Source organism: Catharus ustulatus, chromosome 1 (genome assembly GCF_009819885.2).
Source record: "Catharus ustulatus isolate bCatUst1 chromosome 1, bCatUst1.pri.v2, whole genome shotgun sequence".
NCBI lineage: Eukaryota > Metazoa > Chordata > Aves > Passeriformes > Turdidae > Catharus > Catharus ustulatus.
The window spans coordinates 61,245,253-61,261,545 of record NC_046221.1 but is presented as its reverse complement, the minus strand read 5'-3'; the positions used below and the strand labels follow the sequence as shown (position 1 = coordinate 61,261,545).

The window sequence follows — 16,293 nt, the reverse complement described above, 5'->3', positions numbered from 1 at the left end:
TCAACAGATTTTATTTTGCAACTAATTGAAATACAAAAACTTACATTAAACGCTTCACCTCGATCACCTTTCAAACCTCTCAGTCCATTCAGTCCTGGACGGCCCTGAAATAAATAGAAATAATTTAGTGTGTGTCAGAAGCAAGCATTTCTGTCTTTATCCCACTTGAGAGCATAATACATACTGGGCGTCCTGGGAGACCAAGCTCTCCTTTGGGTCCAGTAGGTCCTCTTGGTCCCTGTACAAAAAAGAAAAAAGTGATTATGGCCCATTTTGTTGTTTATTTAGAATAAGAGAAATAGTTTTATATCTCCATTAAAAATCAGTCTGTGATTACCTGTAGAGACTGCATGGAACATTCTACTTGCTCTACTGAGTGATCTCAGAAGCTGAGGATTGCATGTAACAGTCAGCTCTCATTTGGAAAAGACCACCTATCTGAAATGAAGCCAGAATTCCCAGTCCCTTGCAGAATGTGCAAGTCAAAACTGACTCACCATGTATTGAAGACAAATTAAATGCATCAGTCAGGAAAAGGAAGTTAGAGGTGTATGCTTTGTTAATCTTCTTTTTTTCCCCCCTCCCCTTTTTTTTTCTATTTATTTCTGAATCAGACTGTGTAAGGAAATGTCTGTGGGTCAGTTGAAGAATTCAGGCAGTGCCAGGCTTCAACTTGCCTCTCACCAGCCTGGCTTTGTGGATTCATGGGGCTGGACTGACTCACCAGACTCCACAAAGTAATACAAGCCACTGCAAAAAGAGAGGACCAGCAGGCTGCCGGGAAAGGTGGCCCAGGACAATGGATGACCTATGATGGGGCATTTACAAGCATGCAGCTTCTAGGCAGCCTGCAAGTGATCAACAAAACAGCAGCAAGTCTGAGGATCTACAAACTTTCAACTGCTGTCAACTTCCTGAAACTCACCGAAACCACAAGAGTCTAGACAACTTCTTTATGTGTGTGTCAGCCTTTCTCGTTTCATTTCCTTTTTTCAGTCTGCTGAAATGCTGAGATACTCCTTCTTGCATTACTTGTTAAATAATCTGTCTGTAGATCTCACACAGATACTGCTTACATGTGACAGTGTGTGTGTTTAACCCTTCACATGATATCATTTCAGTGAAAAGTGATATGTACATTCATGAAAAATTTATCTGATGGAGAAGATCCCTTAGCATCCAGCTGAAATTAATGGATTAATTGTTGTAATTTTTTATCCTGATGAATCTGAAGACTGGATTAGACCTGAAATCCATAAGCAGCTACCATATGAACATATTAATTTATAATGTCACCATTGTAATCAGAATTTAAAGCTCACTGATGCCAGTTGAAACTGCTTGAAGGTGGTAAGACTTTTATTAATCTCTTTTATTTCCTGTTTGAAGGCAATTTCTCCCTATGTGATCAAAGTTAATGCATGTGTCTCAAACAGGCAAGAGATTGCATGTGAACTGGTGGATGTGAATTTCAATATTGTGCCCCAACATTTCAAAATTCAACCCACCTTTCCATGATACCACATCTAATAATCAGGTTTGGGAAAAAAAAAAGAAATCCAAAATGTTGTGAAGCATTTTCTTATTTCACTCTCTGGTACCTGAGCCTTTAAAGATTACATAAATCTGAACTTTAATCAGCAGTGAGGACAATCAGAAACAGACTTTTTTTTAGTTTAAATAAAGAGCAGTGTCTGATCCCATGCTTTAACTAAGTTGACTAAGCTGTGGCCACCTTTACTATTTTCTCTAAGTTCCAGCCCAGTCTGGCAGGTGTTATCAACTCCCTGAGACAGAAGCCAGCAGTCACAGCTAGAAGTGAAAGAAGGAAGTGCGGAGGCCACAGGAGTTTGCTTGCCACAAAAGGAAATTTCATTTGCAACAGCACAGTAGATCTGGGCAGACTGACACTGAGGTTCCTACCAAGTGCTCTCCTTCAGTGATACACAACCATTTGCTTCACCAACAGGGAACAGCATAATCCAGCATGTAAAAGGTTCTTGTTTCTCCTGTGGCTTGGGTTCAGTCTGCCTCTTCTGCTTTTGCTAACAATCGCACTGACCTCCTGACCATCCCTAGTTCTAATCTGCCAAACTACTACTTCTCTGTATCTCCTTGTGCTCTGGGATCCTGTGATCCTATCTTCTGCGATCCTATCTTCTGCCCAGCTGAAGTTCTCAAAAAGGAGTGGAGCAATGACTAGGGATTTGATTTTAAGTTCTGGAAATTTGTGTATGAGCTTAAGAGAAGAGAGGAACAATCATAAGTCCCCCACTACCTCTGTTCCTGGGCCAGAGACTCACTTGCAGCAAACTGGAACAGAACCATTGCATTAAAACCTTTGATAAGTTATGTGTCAAAGTCTCTGGCCCAGTACTTGAAGTCTGTATATTTTTGCTGCACAGGACTCACACTAACTAGAACAGGATTTTTTTTCTATGGGACATCACCAAATTGCAACACCCCATTAGCAGCAATGATCAAATGAGACCTCTGCACTAAGAAGAGAACTGGTTGAGCAAAGCCTTGAGACAGGCTCCACATGTCAAACTTTTCTGAAGTGTAACCACTCCCACCAGTGCTGGCAAGAACTTCCTTGTCTGCATGCTGAACTGTATGAAGCATCTTGTGGCAGTACAAAAGGAGACGTAAAACACCGAGTTTGGGGCTGGAAGGAAAAGGACATGTCCACAGGATGCAGGATGCACAGCAAGTAGCAGTGAACACAAAACAGAACATGAGAAATTACAAATAAATATAAGGAAAAATTATTTTACTCTGAATTTTTACAAATGTTTGGAATGTGCTGCCCAGAAAGGTTGTGGAATTTCTATTCTAAGAGTTGTTGAAAACTTCACTTAATAAGTTCCTGTGTTAAAGAGACATGCTCCAGGCGATGATGCGCACAAAATCATCTCTGAAGTTCACTTTCCTTCAAAGTTATTCTGTGTCAAGTTGAAAGGGTAGATCATCTTGCAGTCATACAAGGAGGAGGAGGAGAGGAACATCCTTTCTGGTAAATTAGGAGAGCCTCCTCAGGGTATTTTTATACACAGTAATTAAGAAAGCAATTACTCAGCACACCCGGTTAGACCCTTTTAAAGACTACAGAAACTGATATAAAAATCTCCTATGCACCTTAGGGTGCAGAAATGTCAACACCCACTAACATTCACTAGGGCACAACAGTGACCAGGCTGCATCAAAAGCAGAGGCAAAGAAATGTCCTTGGCATCCTTGATTTTTGGAATACTAGACAAAAAGAAATTGGAGCCCTAACACTGCTGAATCTAGGCAACTGTTCTAATTTCATAACTAATTTCTTGTGCTTTCTTACAACCTTCTGTGTCCAGTCAAAACTATCACACTAAATACTTGAAAGAAGGCCTCTAAATCCCGATTTTGGTACATGGTCTTACTCTACTGCCTGGTGTGCAGCTTTCTCAGAATCCAATGCAGTTGCAATTGGCATTGACAGAAATTGAGCTGATGCAGTTGGTTGTTTTACTGTAAATCATATAAACAGAGAATAATTTACATGGAAAGAGAGAGATCCTCTTGCACAATCTCTTGCTTACAGGACAAATTTTTAAGTTAGGCTTGTAGGTTAGGTTACGCCACTCAACACCCTGTTCCAGAATCCATCTTCTTTCTGGGCACCTGTTTCTGTGTTTAATCACTTTTGACGTGAATTTTTGTCTTTATATCTAAGTGAAATTTCCTTGCTGGAACTTGTGATCTTTGTTACTTTTCTTTTTCCTGTGCACCTCTAAGAAGGATCTTATTTTTTATGATTCTCTTTCAGGCCGAAGAAAGGAGCAATTAGAGCTCCTCTCAGTCTTTTATGTTCAGAGCCAAACCCAGTTCACTCAGAGTCATAAATCATGGAAGTTTCTAGCTCTGATGCTATTTCACTGTCGGTTTAGATAGTAAGAAATATATTTGTTCTACCAGAATTTAAACTCTGCATCAAGCCAGTAGTTCACAGCACCACATGTGTATCAAACACATTATTTTCTGAAGGACACTGATCACCCTGAAGCATGAATACTCTTTTTCCCCACTCAGAAGGAACAAAAACCTAAACCAAACTACCTTTCCATTTACTAATATCTGTAAGGCCAAAGCAAAACTGAGAAATAAAAAAACATTCATCTTTGGAATCATCTTACCATTGGTCCTGCTGGTCCCACCACTCCAGCTTCACCCTGTTGAGGAGCGACACAGAGAGAGCAATGACAAGGAGAATTCCTGCAGAGTCTAGCAGAGGTGGCTGGTAACATGGCCACCAAATAATTTGGGAGGAACACAACAGAGTAGTAGCTCACCTTCTCCCCTTTTCTTCCTAATAACTCAGTTAAAGATCCATCAGCAGAAATGATAGCTCCTGGTTCTCCCTTTTCACCCTGCAATTATCAGAGTAATTACTGTTTACAAAGCAGTTCCCAGTGAATCAGAAGAAGTCAAAGCAGAATTACTTTTGTTTGAAGCATGACAGATTAGTCATGCTGTGATATCAAACAAAGTGATATCAGTATGAGTAGGGTGAATCTTGATTCTGAGGAAGAAAAGAGATGATCTTTCTTAAAACATAATAAAGTACACTAAAAATATCTCCCTTACATGAATAAGTTCTTATTTTTTTAAAAAAAAAGACTTAATTTTCTCTCCTTAGAGTAACTATATGAAACGTGCTGTGTTCACAAAAGGTCTCTGCCAAAGGCAGACAGGTTGTTGGTGTCTTCTTGTGTACCATCAGCTTAATGGTCAGCAAATCCTTCTGGAAATGCACCATCTTGATAGAGCAGTAAATGTTTGGATTTTACTATCAGGAAAGCATGACTCATTCTCTCTATGTGCCTGGCATGATGCAACCTCATTAACTTTAATGGAGGCCAAGTTCCAGGATTCAAACCGTGACCCTCTGCATTCCTACTCCACCAGCACGAATTATCACTTCTCAGTGCCAAGCACACAGCTCCCACTCTGGATATTTCAGCTGTAGCTTTACACTTCCTACCTCAGGCAGCTTTCTACAACATCTTTCCCAAGACCTCATGGAAGAAATCTGGCTTGAAACCAGCAATTGCATTGCTGATTAAAATGACAGTCCAGGTTATAGATCTTTCATTGAGTTCTAAGTGCTGTAACTCAGTTCTTCCCATGGGTTCTTACCATTGTGAGTTTTGAAGTCTCCTTGAAGACACTTTGGATACTTTGGAGTCTCCCTAAAGCTTGGTTTGCTTCACTGACTTTCTATTCTGTGAGAATTTATGAACCTGAGGTTAAATTGCATGACCCTTTAAGTAAAATTCTGCTAGGCGTCTGTACAAATTCACTTAGGTTCCCAAACTTCATCACTCTTGAGCATAGCCTGGTGCTCACAGCTCAGAAATACCATCAAATACATCACTATGTTTTTGATGGGTCCAAATTTAAATACCTTCCAAGTTTTGAGTTCTTGCCAGTGTAGATACCAGAAGCAGAAAAAAAGCACCAACCCAAAACCAAAACTAAAAACCTCCACAACCTAAAGCAAAAATCACCCAACTGGTTCTAAGGTTGAGCTTGATCATTTAATGCAATCTGTAAAAGAACAGGAAACCTTATGACAAACAGGGACTGGTATTTATGGCCTAAGAGCTTTCATTCTAAGCAATGGCAATGCTGTTCTTCTGCTACCCCACTTAAATCATGATTAACCATTTCCAATTCTTCCTATTACTTGTGAGAAAGGGAGAAAGTGATTCTTTCCAGCTACTTAGAAAGAATAAGCAGAAAGTGGTTTTTTTTTTTTCTTTCTTGTTATCCCCAAGATATTAGATGTTCCTCTCCCCTGCTTCCTGGAGGTGGATAAGAATGGGAAAAAATGGAACAGCTGTAGTAGCTACAAAGGAGCAGAGTCAGTCTTTAGTAACCCCTCAGCAGTGCTATAAAATACACCTTTTTGTGAAGAAACAAGAGAAAGAATCCTAAGAAGAGAGCTCCTCAAGTCTTATACTTTCTTTGGGAATTGAAAATTGCAGCCTTCATTCTGTAGGGAAAGCCCTTTCTGGCATAGGAGGAGGAAAAGATCTATTTTTTTTTAATTTATTTGGGCTTTTGGACAGGATCCCATGGTGTCAACGCAGCAATCAGCTGGCAAGAAGAGGTCGCTCCATGTTTAATGTTTAAAGAGACTTAACCTGATAAGTGCATACTTGCACTGATGAATTTCAACACTGGGGCAGGAAGATGAGCTTTTGGTGGGATTGTATCAAGGGAAGTCATTTAGCATTTTCACATTCCACCTAGTATATTTTTCACATGAACTTATTAAAATCACAATTCCTACCAAAATCAGAATCATTAAACTTTTAGTGTCACTATATACTTGTCATCTAACACATTTCTCATTTTACTTTCCCCTATGCACTTTTTCATACCTGTTGTCCTTTAGGTCCTTGTAATCCAGGCAAACCAGTGTCACCCTTTGGACCCTGAGGGCCCTAGGCAAAAACAAGTACATAAATCCATAGTGATATTTGTGAAGAATATACAGCTAGGTCATTTTACTAAATGCAATTTAAAATTACTGGCAAATCTGAACTTAAATCACTCTGGTTGCAATCTAAGAATTCTTACAGGACAAAATTACTCTCTGTACCAAATTATTCCCTAAACCAGATATCACATAAAGAAAATCTTTTAGAAAGACCAAAATGAAAAATCCCTGATGTGTAGATGATACACACATTCACAAAGGGAAATATGCAAACGTTAACAAGAGTGGAAGTTCAACTTAAAATACTCTGTTTCTTCTGTACTCAATCGTCTCTCCATGATCATTCAGCCAGACTGATTTTCAACAGAATTTCTGAAAGTATATTTTTAACAGTATGTAAAAAAAAAAAAAAATAGAGTATTTAAAATAGAGTTTATCGATTTGAAAACAAGATGATTTCTTTATCTGTTTTGTGAGGAAAGCATTCTTCTCAAATAAAGTACAAAGTTTACAATCTTCCAAGAGCATTCAGAAGCATTTTTTTACCCACCAAGATCTAAACTCAGATCTACATAATTTCTGCATGAGTCAATACATAAACAAAAGACATGAGGTGAGAGCAGGAATGGTGTTTTCATGTATAAATTCTATAAAAGGCAGAGATCAAGAATTCATTATATCACTTTCTAAATATTATCAGCTCTTTTTCAAATAAAATGTATTTTTAAGGAGGTTTTTTTCCCCCTTTCTTTGGTTTTCTATGCAGTCCATAATACCCAGGACTTAGCAAACAACCTTCTGTAGAATTTTGGGCAATTTGCCAGCATTTTGTTAACATCTTTTGTCAGCTTTCCCAGTTTTCTCCTTAATTATTCTCAGGCAATAGACAAAGGATCCTGAGACCATATGTGTGCTCTGAACTCTAGAACGATCACAACAAGGGAAAGTAATTCCATCACATTACACAGAATATCAATACAATATTTGGAACAATACTATCTGAAGCCATAAGCCAAATCATCACAGAGTATTCTGAGTTGGAAGAGATCTACAAGGATCATCCAAGTCCAACTCTTGGCTCTGCCCAGGACACCCCAAGTGTCACACCATGTGCCTGGGGAGCATTATCTAACACTCCTTGAACTCTGTCAGGCTTGGTGCTGTTACCACTTCCCTGGGGAGCCTGTTCCAGTGCCCAACAAACCTGCGGCAGAGGAACCTTTTCATAGCATCCAACCTAAACCTCCCCTGACACAACTTCAGGCCATTCCATGGATCCTATCACTGGGAACCACAGAGCAGAGATCAGCGCCTGCCCCTCCTCTTCCCTTCACAAGGAAGCTGTGACTGCAGTGAGGTCTCCCCTCAGTCTCCTCCAAGCTGAGCAGACCCAGAGACCTCAGCCCCTCCTCACATGGCTTCTCCTCAAGGTCCTTCACCATCCCCATGCCCTCCTTTGCACACTCTCTAAGAGCTCAATGTCTTTCTTATATTGTGGCACCCAAAGCTGCCCCCAGCACTGGAGGTGAGGCTGCCCCAGCTCAGAGCAGAGCAGGACAATCCCTCCCTTGCCCGGCTGTGATGCTGTGCCTGATGCACCCCAGGACAGGGTTGGCCCTCCTGGCTGCCAGGGCTCTGCTGGCTCAGATTCACCTTGCTGTCTCCCAGGACCTCGTTTCCCTGGCTCTACTCTCCAGCATCTCCTGTCTACATGCACAACCAGGGTGACTCCATCCCAGGTGCACAGTCTGGCATTTTCCCTTGTTGAACATCATACAGCTGGTGATCCTTCAGCCCTCTGATTTATGTAGGTATCTCTGCAGGCTCTTTCTGGCTTGGAGGGAGTTACCAGCTCCTCCCAATTTTGTATCATCTGCAAACATGTTACCCCTCCAAGTCCTGTGTTTAAGTCCTTAATGTTAATTTGGAAGTGTCAGTACAATAGGTAGGTAGCATAGCAAAAGGCAGCTTTTGATAGGATGGCTGTGAAATTCTTATATGGTAGCCCTGGTGTGTTATTATTAAAAATCATAAATATTTCCTAAAGGATAAAATATGAAGGGTGCATCTTACAGGCCTTTCCTGTGTTCTGTAGTGGTGACGAAAAAGCCTGAGGAATAACACAGTTACATAAACATGCAGATAACTTTTAGAAGCCCATTTGTTCCACTTGTTTCTCCTGTACGGCATAGGTCTTTCCTTAGGTAGTAATTTTCCATTAATTACACCCTGATTTAAACTACAGAACTGACACTGAGATAAGCATATCAGACAATATTGTTCATTTACAACAATAAATTTCTAACTTGGTTGGTAAATTCCTAAGACCTGCAGCATCCTATATGAAAATGTATTAGATTTCATGCAAATGGTGCACAATATACATTTTTTAAAAAAATTAGACTATATTGAAAAATACTTAAGAATCCTCAGAAATACTTTTACGTCCTAGGCAATTAATACTTACAGGAAATCCTGGTAGACCTGGCTTGCCATCTGGCCCCTGCAAAATTAAAAACTCACACCCTTACAAACACATATTACAGACTTGCAAAACAGAGCATGCATTTTTCATGTATTGTGTGATTTGTGAATATCAACTCATCTGCTACTGAATTAATGACTTCATTCAGTTGAGGGTAAAGGTGTAAACCTGCACAATGCCCTATGCTTCTAATTTAGCATTTACTTTCAAAAACTGGATAGGCAGACATCCAGAAAAGACTGGAAAAGGATGACATTTTCTACATATGAAAGGCATGCAGCCATTATTCAGTGTCCTCTGAATCTTTTCCAGATGCTGGCACAGAGACCACAGTAGCTGCCCACCTTTCCCATTTTGGTCCTGGGTATTTCTTTGGATAGAAAATGGAGTGTGTAATAGGCTGTGAACAGAATCACAGACTGGGATTTGTATTTGGCACATTTAAGATTGCCTTGCTGTGGTAACTGCAGGGTGACACTTTAATTCTGGTTCAGATCAGCAGGATATCTATTTCCCCACCCACTCTGCACCTCTTTCCTGAGCAGGGTTAGAGCTTCGAGACTGAAGTTCGAATATTTCTCACTGCAACTGCTCTTCAAGCTACAGGACCTGCTTTTTTTTTTTTTTTTGTAGGAATGTAATTCTATCATCTATCACAAAACAAAGGTTCGAATTGCCTGTATCATGTACCTGTGGCAGAGCTCACACAAGGGGACCCATATTATCCTGGCATCCTATTATGTCCAGTCCAGGGATTAGGAGAACCAGGTCTTTGGGAAACACGTGAAAATACTCTTCCATGAAAACTGTTTCACCATAAGCATGGCTGGATGCAGCCACAATAACACGAAGTTGTTCTAGTGTAACGAGTGGGAAAGAGTCGTGCTGGACTAGCAGAAAAAGGTTACAAGCTGCTGGTGGAGCTAATGCCCTTCTTCCCAGTTCAATGACAGATTCAGTAAATATTTGTTTTGGGACAGCTGTAATAATAAGATACAAAGTTTTTGCAAACTTAAGCTATGTAGAATGAAATTCTACTATTGGCTATGAACATTCTGATTTTCCTTGTTTCATCAGGGATTGAATGTGGGGGACATTTAACCAACAAGAAAGCAGATGAAATGAAATACACAAACAAGAATTCACAAATGAAACTATCTGTAAAGCAAGTTGCTTAATTTGTGGTGGTTAAGCTTTTGCAAATTGAAACATGTTGTACGCTTTTGGACAAATTTGAATAGACTCCACAGCTTTGAAAAGATAGATTTCTCTTTGGATCAGGCCTAGGAACTTGAAATCATTACCAAGAAGCATTCAGGATTTCAAGTATTTGACTGAACTATTTTGCAACTAGAAGAGAACCTGAATTTCGCATCTGTTGTATTCTCATGAAATTCCAGGTTTTTCATTCACAGCTATAACTCGTACATTTCTAGTTGAAGTCTCAAGCAGAACTGAGCAAAACACTTTTTATCCCAATGCTTTGTGACTTGAAAAACAAGAAGAAAAAAATGGGAGAAATGTAAATCTTGGTCTCTATTTTTTCAACAGTTCTACATTTCTAGAATTCTGACCATACAGTTCAGAATCAGAGATAAGCCAATTTCTTTATTTCATACAAATGTGTAAAAGTAGTTTATTCACAAAACTCAGTTCTGCCTGAAAGTACTTTCACAGAGTTTGGTGCCAAAGTTAGAAGAAACACAATATTAAAGTATAGGAAACTCATCTCTAGTTTATACTCAAATAGAGCCATTGAAGATAGAGCAAATGTGAAGATTTAATAAAGCAGCATATACTCACTGGAGGCCCAAGCAGTCCTTTACTCTCAGTAAAATTAAAAATGCCATCAGTGTCATTAAGAAGTAACTAAAAGAGGAATTAAGAAACAGTTTGCTTCAAATGGTTTATCTAAGGTACAAACACATTTCTAGAAACGTAAAGTTCTCTCTTTAGAACTATGAAAAACCCCCAAATATAAGTAAGGCCACAGAAAAGGTTCTCTGCTTCCAATTTTCTTTATACATCTGAAATAACAAAATGTAGAATTTCTTTTTCATTTCTTCTCTAAAGATCTCAGAATGCTTTCAGAAATTTAATTAACTGACTCAAAATTTTAATTTGAAAGCTGTGACACCAAATTTTGCAGCCTGACGCCATTTTTCATCAGCAAGATAAGGATCAAATGGAGGTTTTATGCTCCAGTGTGTCACTGGAATTCTAAGATCATGAATCAGTCTGAGCACACTCACCCTCTGTGGCAGAGTTGAAGTTTTAATTATATTCTGGACATGTCTGCATAACATCATGCAGTGCCATGCTGCAATCCCTAAGTCAGCACTGATCACAATGCTGTATGAACCCCAAAATGTGATGTGGAGCAGCTCTTGCACTACCCAGCTCTGAGTCTCCAGATGCCCGAACAGCTCAGTGTAAATGTACTGCTTCCTATCCTGGAATTGGTGAGCTCCCCATCAGCCCAGGCATTTCTGCATAATTTGATTGCAGAGTCATAATAGTGAAGGTGGACAGGGATCTTTGGTGGCCTGGTCCAACACTCCTCAATGCAGGTCTGAATGGATCAGGTCACTCAGGCACTTGTCCGGTTAATTCTTGAACACCTCTAAGGATGGAGATGCCACTATTACATTGGGCAATCAGTCAGGGTAAATTTGATCATCATTGGGGTAAAAAAAATTTTACTTATATTTAATTGGAGTTTTCTTGTTTCCAACTTGGGCCTGTTTTATCTTATAATATTTCCATACACCTGCAGGAAGAGGCTGCTCCCATGTTCTCTGTGTCCTCTGGATATGTAGTTGTAGACAGAAAAAAGTCTCTCCTTAGTCTGCTTTTCGCCAGGCTGATCAGACCCAGCTCTCTCAGTGCTCTGGTCCCCTGAACATCTTGACAGCACTGGATGGGGCTTGCTCCATTATGTCAATGTCTTTCTTGTCCTGGGGATGTCACAGCCGTCCACAGTACTCCAGAAGCAGCCTTGGAATGCCAATCGCACTCTTTGAGTCAATCAGTAGAGCTAATTTTACACCTGTTTTATCATTCTCTTATCCACTTCATAGGTCATCAGTTTGATGATAGCAAGGCTCTAGGAAACTGCATCAGAAGCTTTGCTAAAGTCAGGGTCTACAAATTCAGTGCCCATCCCTTGTCCACAGAGAGTCAGTGATTTTGATCAGGAGCAAACTGCCATTAGTAAATCCATGTTAGCTGCTCCCCATCAGATTCTTGTCCTGATGTTATGATTAGGGCTTTCATTTTGGTTTCAAATAGCTAACTTTCTCGTTTAAATAGGTGTTCCCAATATTGTATCACATGGTCTCACAGAACAGTTCAAGGCAGACAGTATGTAAGTGCTTGCTCCACATAAATGTTTTAGGTGAAAAGATATCCTCTCTGTTTTTGTTGTTGGTTTAATTTCTTTCATTCTAATGGTTCCATTTGACACTTTAGCCTTGTTTTGGATTCAGAAGTATGTCCTGAATCACCTTGGAAGCTTAAAATGGTCCATTTGCTTAGCAGGTAAGCCATGCCATCAATTTCTATATAAGGTTCTGTGTGAAGCAGCATACTCCCATCCAATGTAATGAAAATTTGAATTTCACAAGGCCAGGACAGGGCATGCCTTCAGGTGACAGGGATTTACTTAGCACATGAATAAGCACATTGTCACCAAGGTTTGGTGAGATTTGAATGCCTCTTTTTCTCCCTGCAACCATGTGCAGATCAACATGACCAGATCACAATATTTTCCAACATTTGTTATGAATACAAGAATTAAACACAAGGTTTGACCATATGGCCTCCAGAGATCACTTCCAATACTCTGAATACTGTTTTTCAGATCCAGATAACACATCCTATCCTATCCTATCCTATCCTATCCTATCCTATCCTATCCTATCCTATCCTATCCTATCCTATCCTATCCTATCCTATCCTATCCTATCCTATCCTATCCTATCCTATCCTATCCTATCCTATCCTATCCTATCCTATCCTATCCTATCCTATCCTATCCTATCCTATCCTATCCTATCCTATCCTATCCTATCCTATCCTATCCTATCCTATCCTATCCTATCCTATCCTATCCTATCCTATCCTATCCTATCCTATCCTATCCTATCCTATCCTATCCTAATCCTATCCTATCCTATCCTATCCTATCCTATCCTATCCTATCCTATCCTATCCTATCCTATCCTATCCTATCCTATCCTATCCTATCCTATCCTATCCTATCCTATCCTATCCTATCCTATCCTATCCTATCCTATCCTATCCTATCCTATCCTATCCTATCCTATCCTATCCTATCCTATCCTATCCTATCCTATCCTATCCTATCCTATCCTATCCTATCCTATCCTATCCTATCCTATCCATGTCATCTGCAGCCTATGGTCAGTGTTCTGTACTTTGAGGTCACCTTGAACAACTCTTACAGCTGAAGTTTGCTGCTTCTACTGAGTCCTTCTTTCTGCTCCCTTCTCTCATGTTCTACAAAAAGCGCTGGAAAAATCGTCAAGTAAAAATAGAGTTTAGATCCTACAGGCAGAACTCCATCTCCCAGGTTGCATGAACTCTGCTGCACCCTTCAGGGGTAGTATGATGCCCTTGGTCCCACTCCATTTCCAGTTCTACACAGCCCAGAAAAGGAACAGGACATGGGCTGCTACTTTAATGACAGTAATAAAAGAGTCCTGCTGCTGCAATTGTTCTGCTTTATCTGGTGGCAGAAATCCAGGAACCCTGGGTTTACATGGTCTTTTCATTGTGGAATCACTCAGTATTCATTGTTTTTGGGCTCAATCCAAGCTATATGGAAGCCAGTGAAAAGAATCCCAAAGACTTTGCTGAGTTTGGGATCAGGCACATTGTATATTTTATGCACACAGCTGATCTGCAAATGGAAATTGTGGTTGGAAGTCAGACAATTGTGCATAATGCTGAAGAAGATTTGAAAACAAAAGGTAGAAGAGTGATGATTAGAGGAAAAGATTGTGCTCTTCACAACTTCCTCCAGGTATATAATTATTTGTCTTTGGATTTGGGTGTGTAAACACCTTTAATAAAAATAATCCAGCAATATAACTCTTCAACAGATTGAATTAGTGCAGAAAGTGCTGACTACAATAGCATAGAAAACATTGTTTTCCATATTTTCTTCACTGCTATGTTTTAGGATGATTGTCTGGGTTGGTTGCTAAGTAAATCTTCAGCTTTGCATCCAAAAGTCACTAATATGGCCTTGCTACAATTATAGAAAGAACAGACTGAATAAAACCTTTTGAAATCTGCTTTACACCCTCAACATAAACCTTTCTTTGTGACCCCTATTTCTTATATCTAAACTGTGGGTGAATAGTGCCAACCAAAGATAAAGGTTTAAAAATTTGAAATTTAAATCCAATGACATTTCTCTATTCAAAATTACTTCTGTACTAAACCAAACTAAATTGGTGTGATAAAATCATAGCAACAAATATTATGGTTTTCTGGTTATCATGATTCCATTCATGAAAATGCACAGAGTATCAGCAACTATGCTCCAAAACAGTGAAATAGTCAATATAGGAGGAGAAATATTGATTTTAGTGTTTTGGAATATGAAACAGCAGTGAACAGAGGGGCTCTGTGTTTTTTTAAACATGACAGGTTGGAGCAGACTTCCTGATCAATCACAGGAGGCAACAGAGGAGGCAGCAAGGGCAGGAAGCCTCCGAGACCCACATTGCTGGTGGGAACTGCAGAAGCCTGGAAATGGATAGGTTCCACTGCAGACCTCAGTTTTAATCTAACATGTATTTTAATGGTATGAGAAGTGGTTCTTGAAGGAACCAAATCCCCTCCATTCACATGGGGACCAGATGAAATGAGAAGGACACCAAGGCCCACTTTTCAGTGCAGATCAATCAAAAGTGCTATCAGCCAGATACTGGTGAGACCTGGCCCTGAGCCACAGCCGTCCATGTCAGCTCTAAATATTTCAACAGTGCTGAAATTGCACTAAGTCTTTATTTGCTTTCATTTTCATCAAGCAGCCTGAAGTTGGTTTAGTTGTAGGCACACAGCCCTTCTTGAGAAACTTCCTTCCATCTCTGATGGATCAATCCATTGGACTTCTGAGGCCCAAGATGTATTTTTCTTGGCTACACAATGGTTAAATAAATGACCCTGACCTGGAGAGTTATCTCTCTAAGTGCCCTGTGGTTCACTCAGATCACTGATCTCTGCTGCTTTACCCACATCAAGCCAATATCCACATTACAACAGCTGGCAGTGTTATTTGTTTTAGTTCTGCAATTCCAGCTGCAATTGATAGGTCTGCTTGCAATAGTTCTTTTCCATAGTTGAAGTTTACTGTGAAAGATGAGAGACTGAGTCAACAAACACACTTGGATAATTTAATGTCTATCTCAGCAAACTTATTGCAAACAAATGTCCTGTTCTTACACAAACATTTGTGAGATAGGAAGAATTCAATGTCACACATAGTGACGCATATTTCCACACACATTTAATTAGCTGTATCAAAACCCAGTACACCAAGTCCTCAGAGAAATCTTCTGCTTAACAACACAGAGGATTTGATGGCTTTTGCTGTACCTCCCCAGAACACCTATACTACAAAGGTATATAAAGCCATAAGTGCTCTCAATTTTTTTAAAAGAGCTTACTTCTAAAACCCAAAAGTTTAGAGAAGGAAATGGGTTCCTGTATGGATTTTAAATACACCTAATGCAATACAGATTCTAGCAGGCTCTATACATTTCTGTAAAAATGGTAAAAGTAGTTTGTAAAGGGGATCTGGAGGATTCAGATTCACTTTAGGTTTCTTCAGACATAGCTGCATGTTTGACAGATGTGTGAACTGGGACTAGTGCATGTAGGGAGCCATGCAGCCTCCAGCAAACAAGTGTCATTAGTTTATATCAGCTTCAATAATCTTTTTATGTTCTTTATATGTACTGTCCTCCTTCTGAGGCTCTCACAGTGTTTTTTTTCAAGTATTAATGAGCCACGGAGCAACACAGTGAGGTTCATTTTTACTGTAAACAGAGCTGTTTAGTCACTGATAGAGTTAAGGCCCCACAGTGGTACTGTGGCAGGGCTGTGAGAAAGAACATGAATTTTTCACCAGCATTTCTATCACAGCTATTGAGCAGTTCCCCAGAAACTCCAACAGAGTTGTGATAAAGTGTAGAGCTGCTGACAGTCCCACTATGAGCAGGATTTGAGAAAGATCTTCACACAGCCAACATTTCTGTGAATCTATAATTCTGCTCATCCAAGACTCAGG

At 39.8% G+C, this 16,293-nt stretch overlaps 1 protein-coding gene across 2 annotated transcripts in view; it reads right to left on the bottom strand.

Annotated features, from left to right (window-relative positions):
- The window catches only part of COL15A1 (collagen type XV alpha 1 chain), a 125,353-nt gene that overhangs the window by 23,202 nt on the left and 85,858 nt on the right, over positions 1-16,293 (bottom strand). For both annotated transcript variants that reach the window (XM_033081819.1, XM_033081826.1), the window contains 7 exons: positions 10,773-10,838; positions 8,952-8,987; positions 6,426-6,488; positions 4,329-4,406; positions 4,173-4,208; positions 185-238; positions 45-104 (listed from right to left, as the gene is read on the bottom strand). In XM_033081819.1, the coding sequence (XP_032937710.1) occupies positions 45-104; positions 185-238; positions 4,173-4,208; positions 4,329-4,406; positions 6,426-6,488; positions 8,952-8,987; positions 10,773-10,838 (393 nt within the window). The remainder of the gene's footprint in view (positions 1-44; positions 105-184; positions 239-4,172; positions 4,209-4,328; positions 4,407-6,425; positions 6,489-8,951; positions 8,988-10,772; positions 10,839-16,293) is intronic.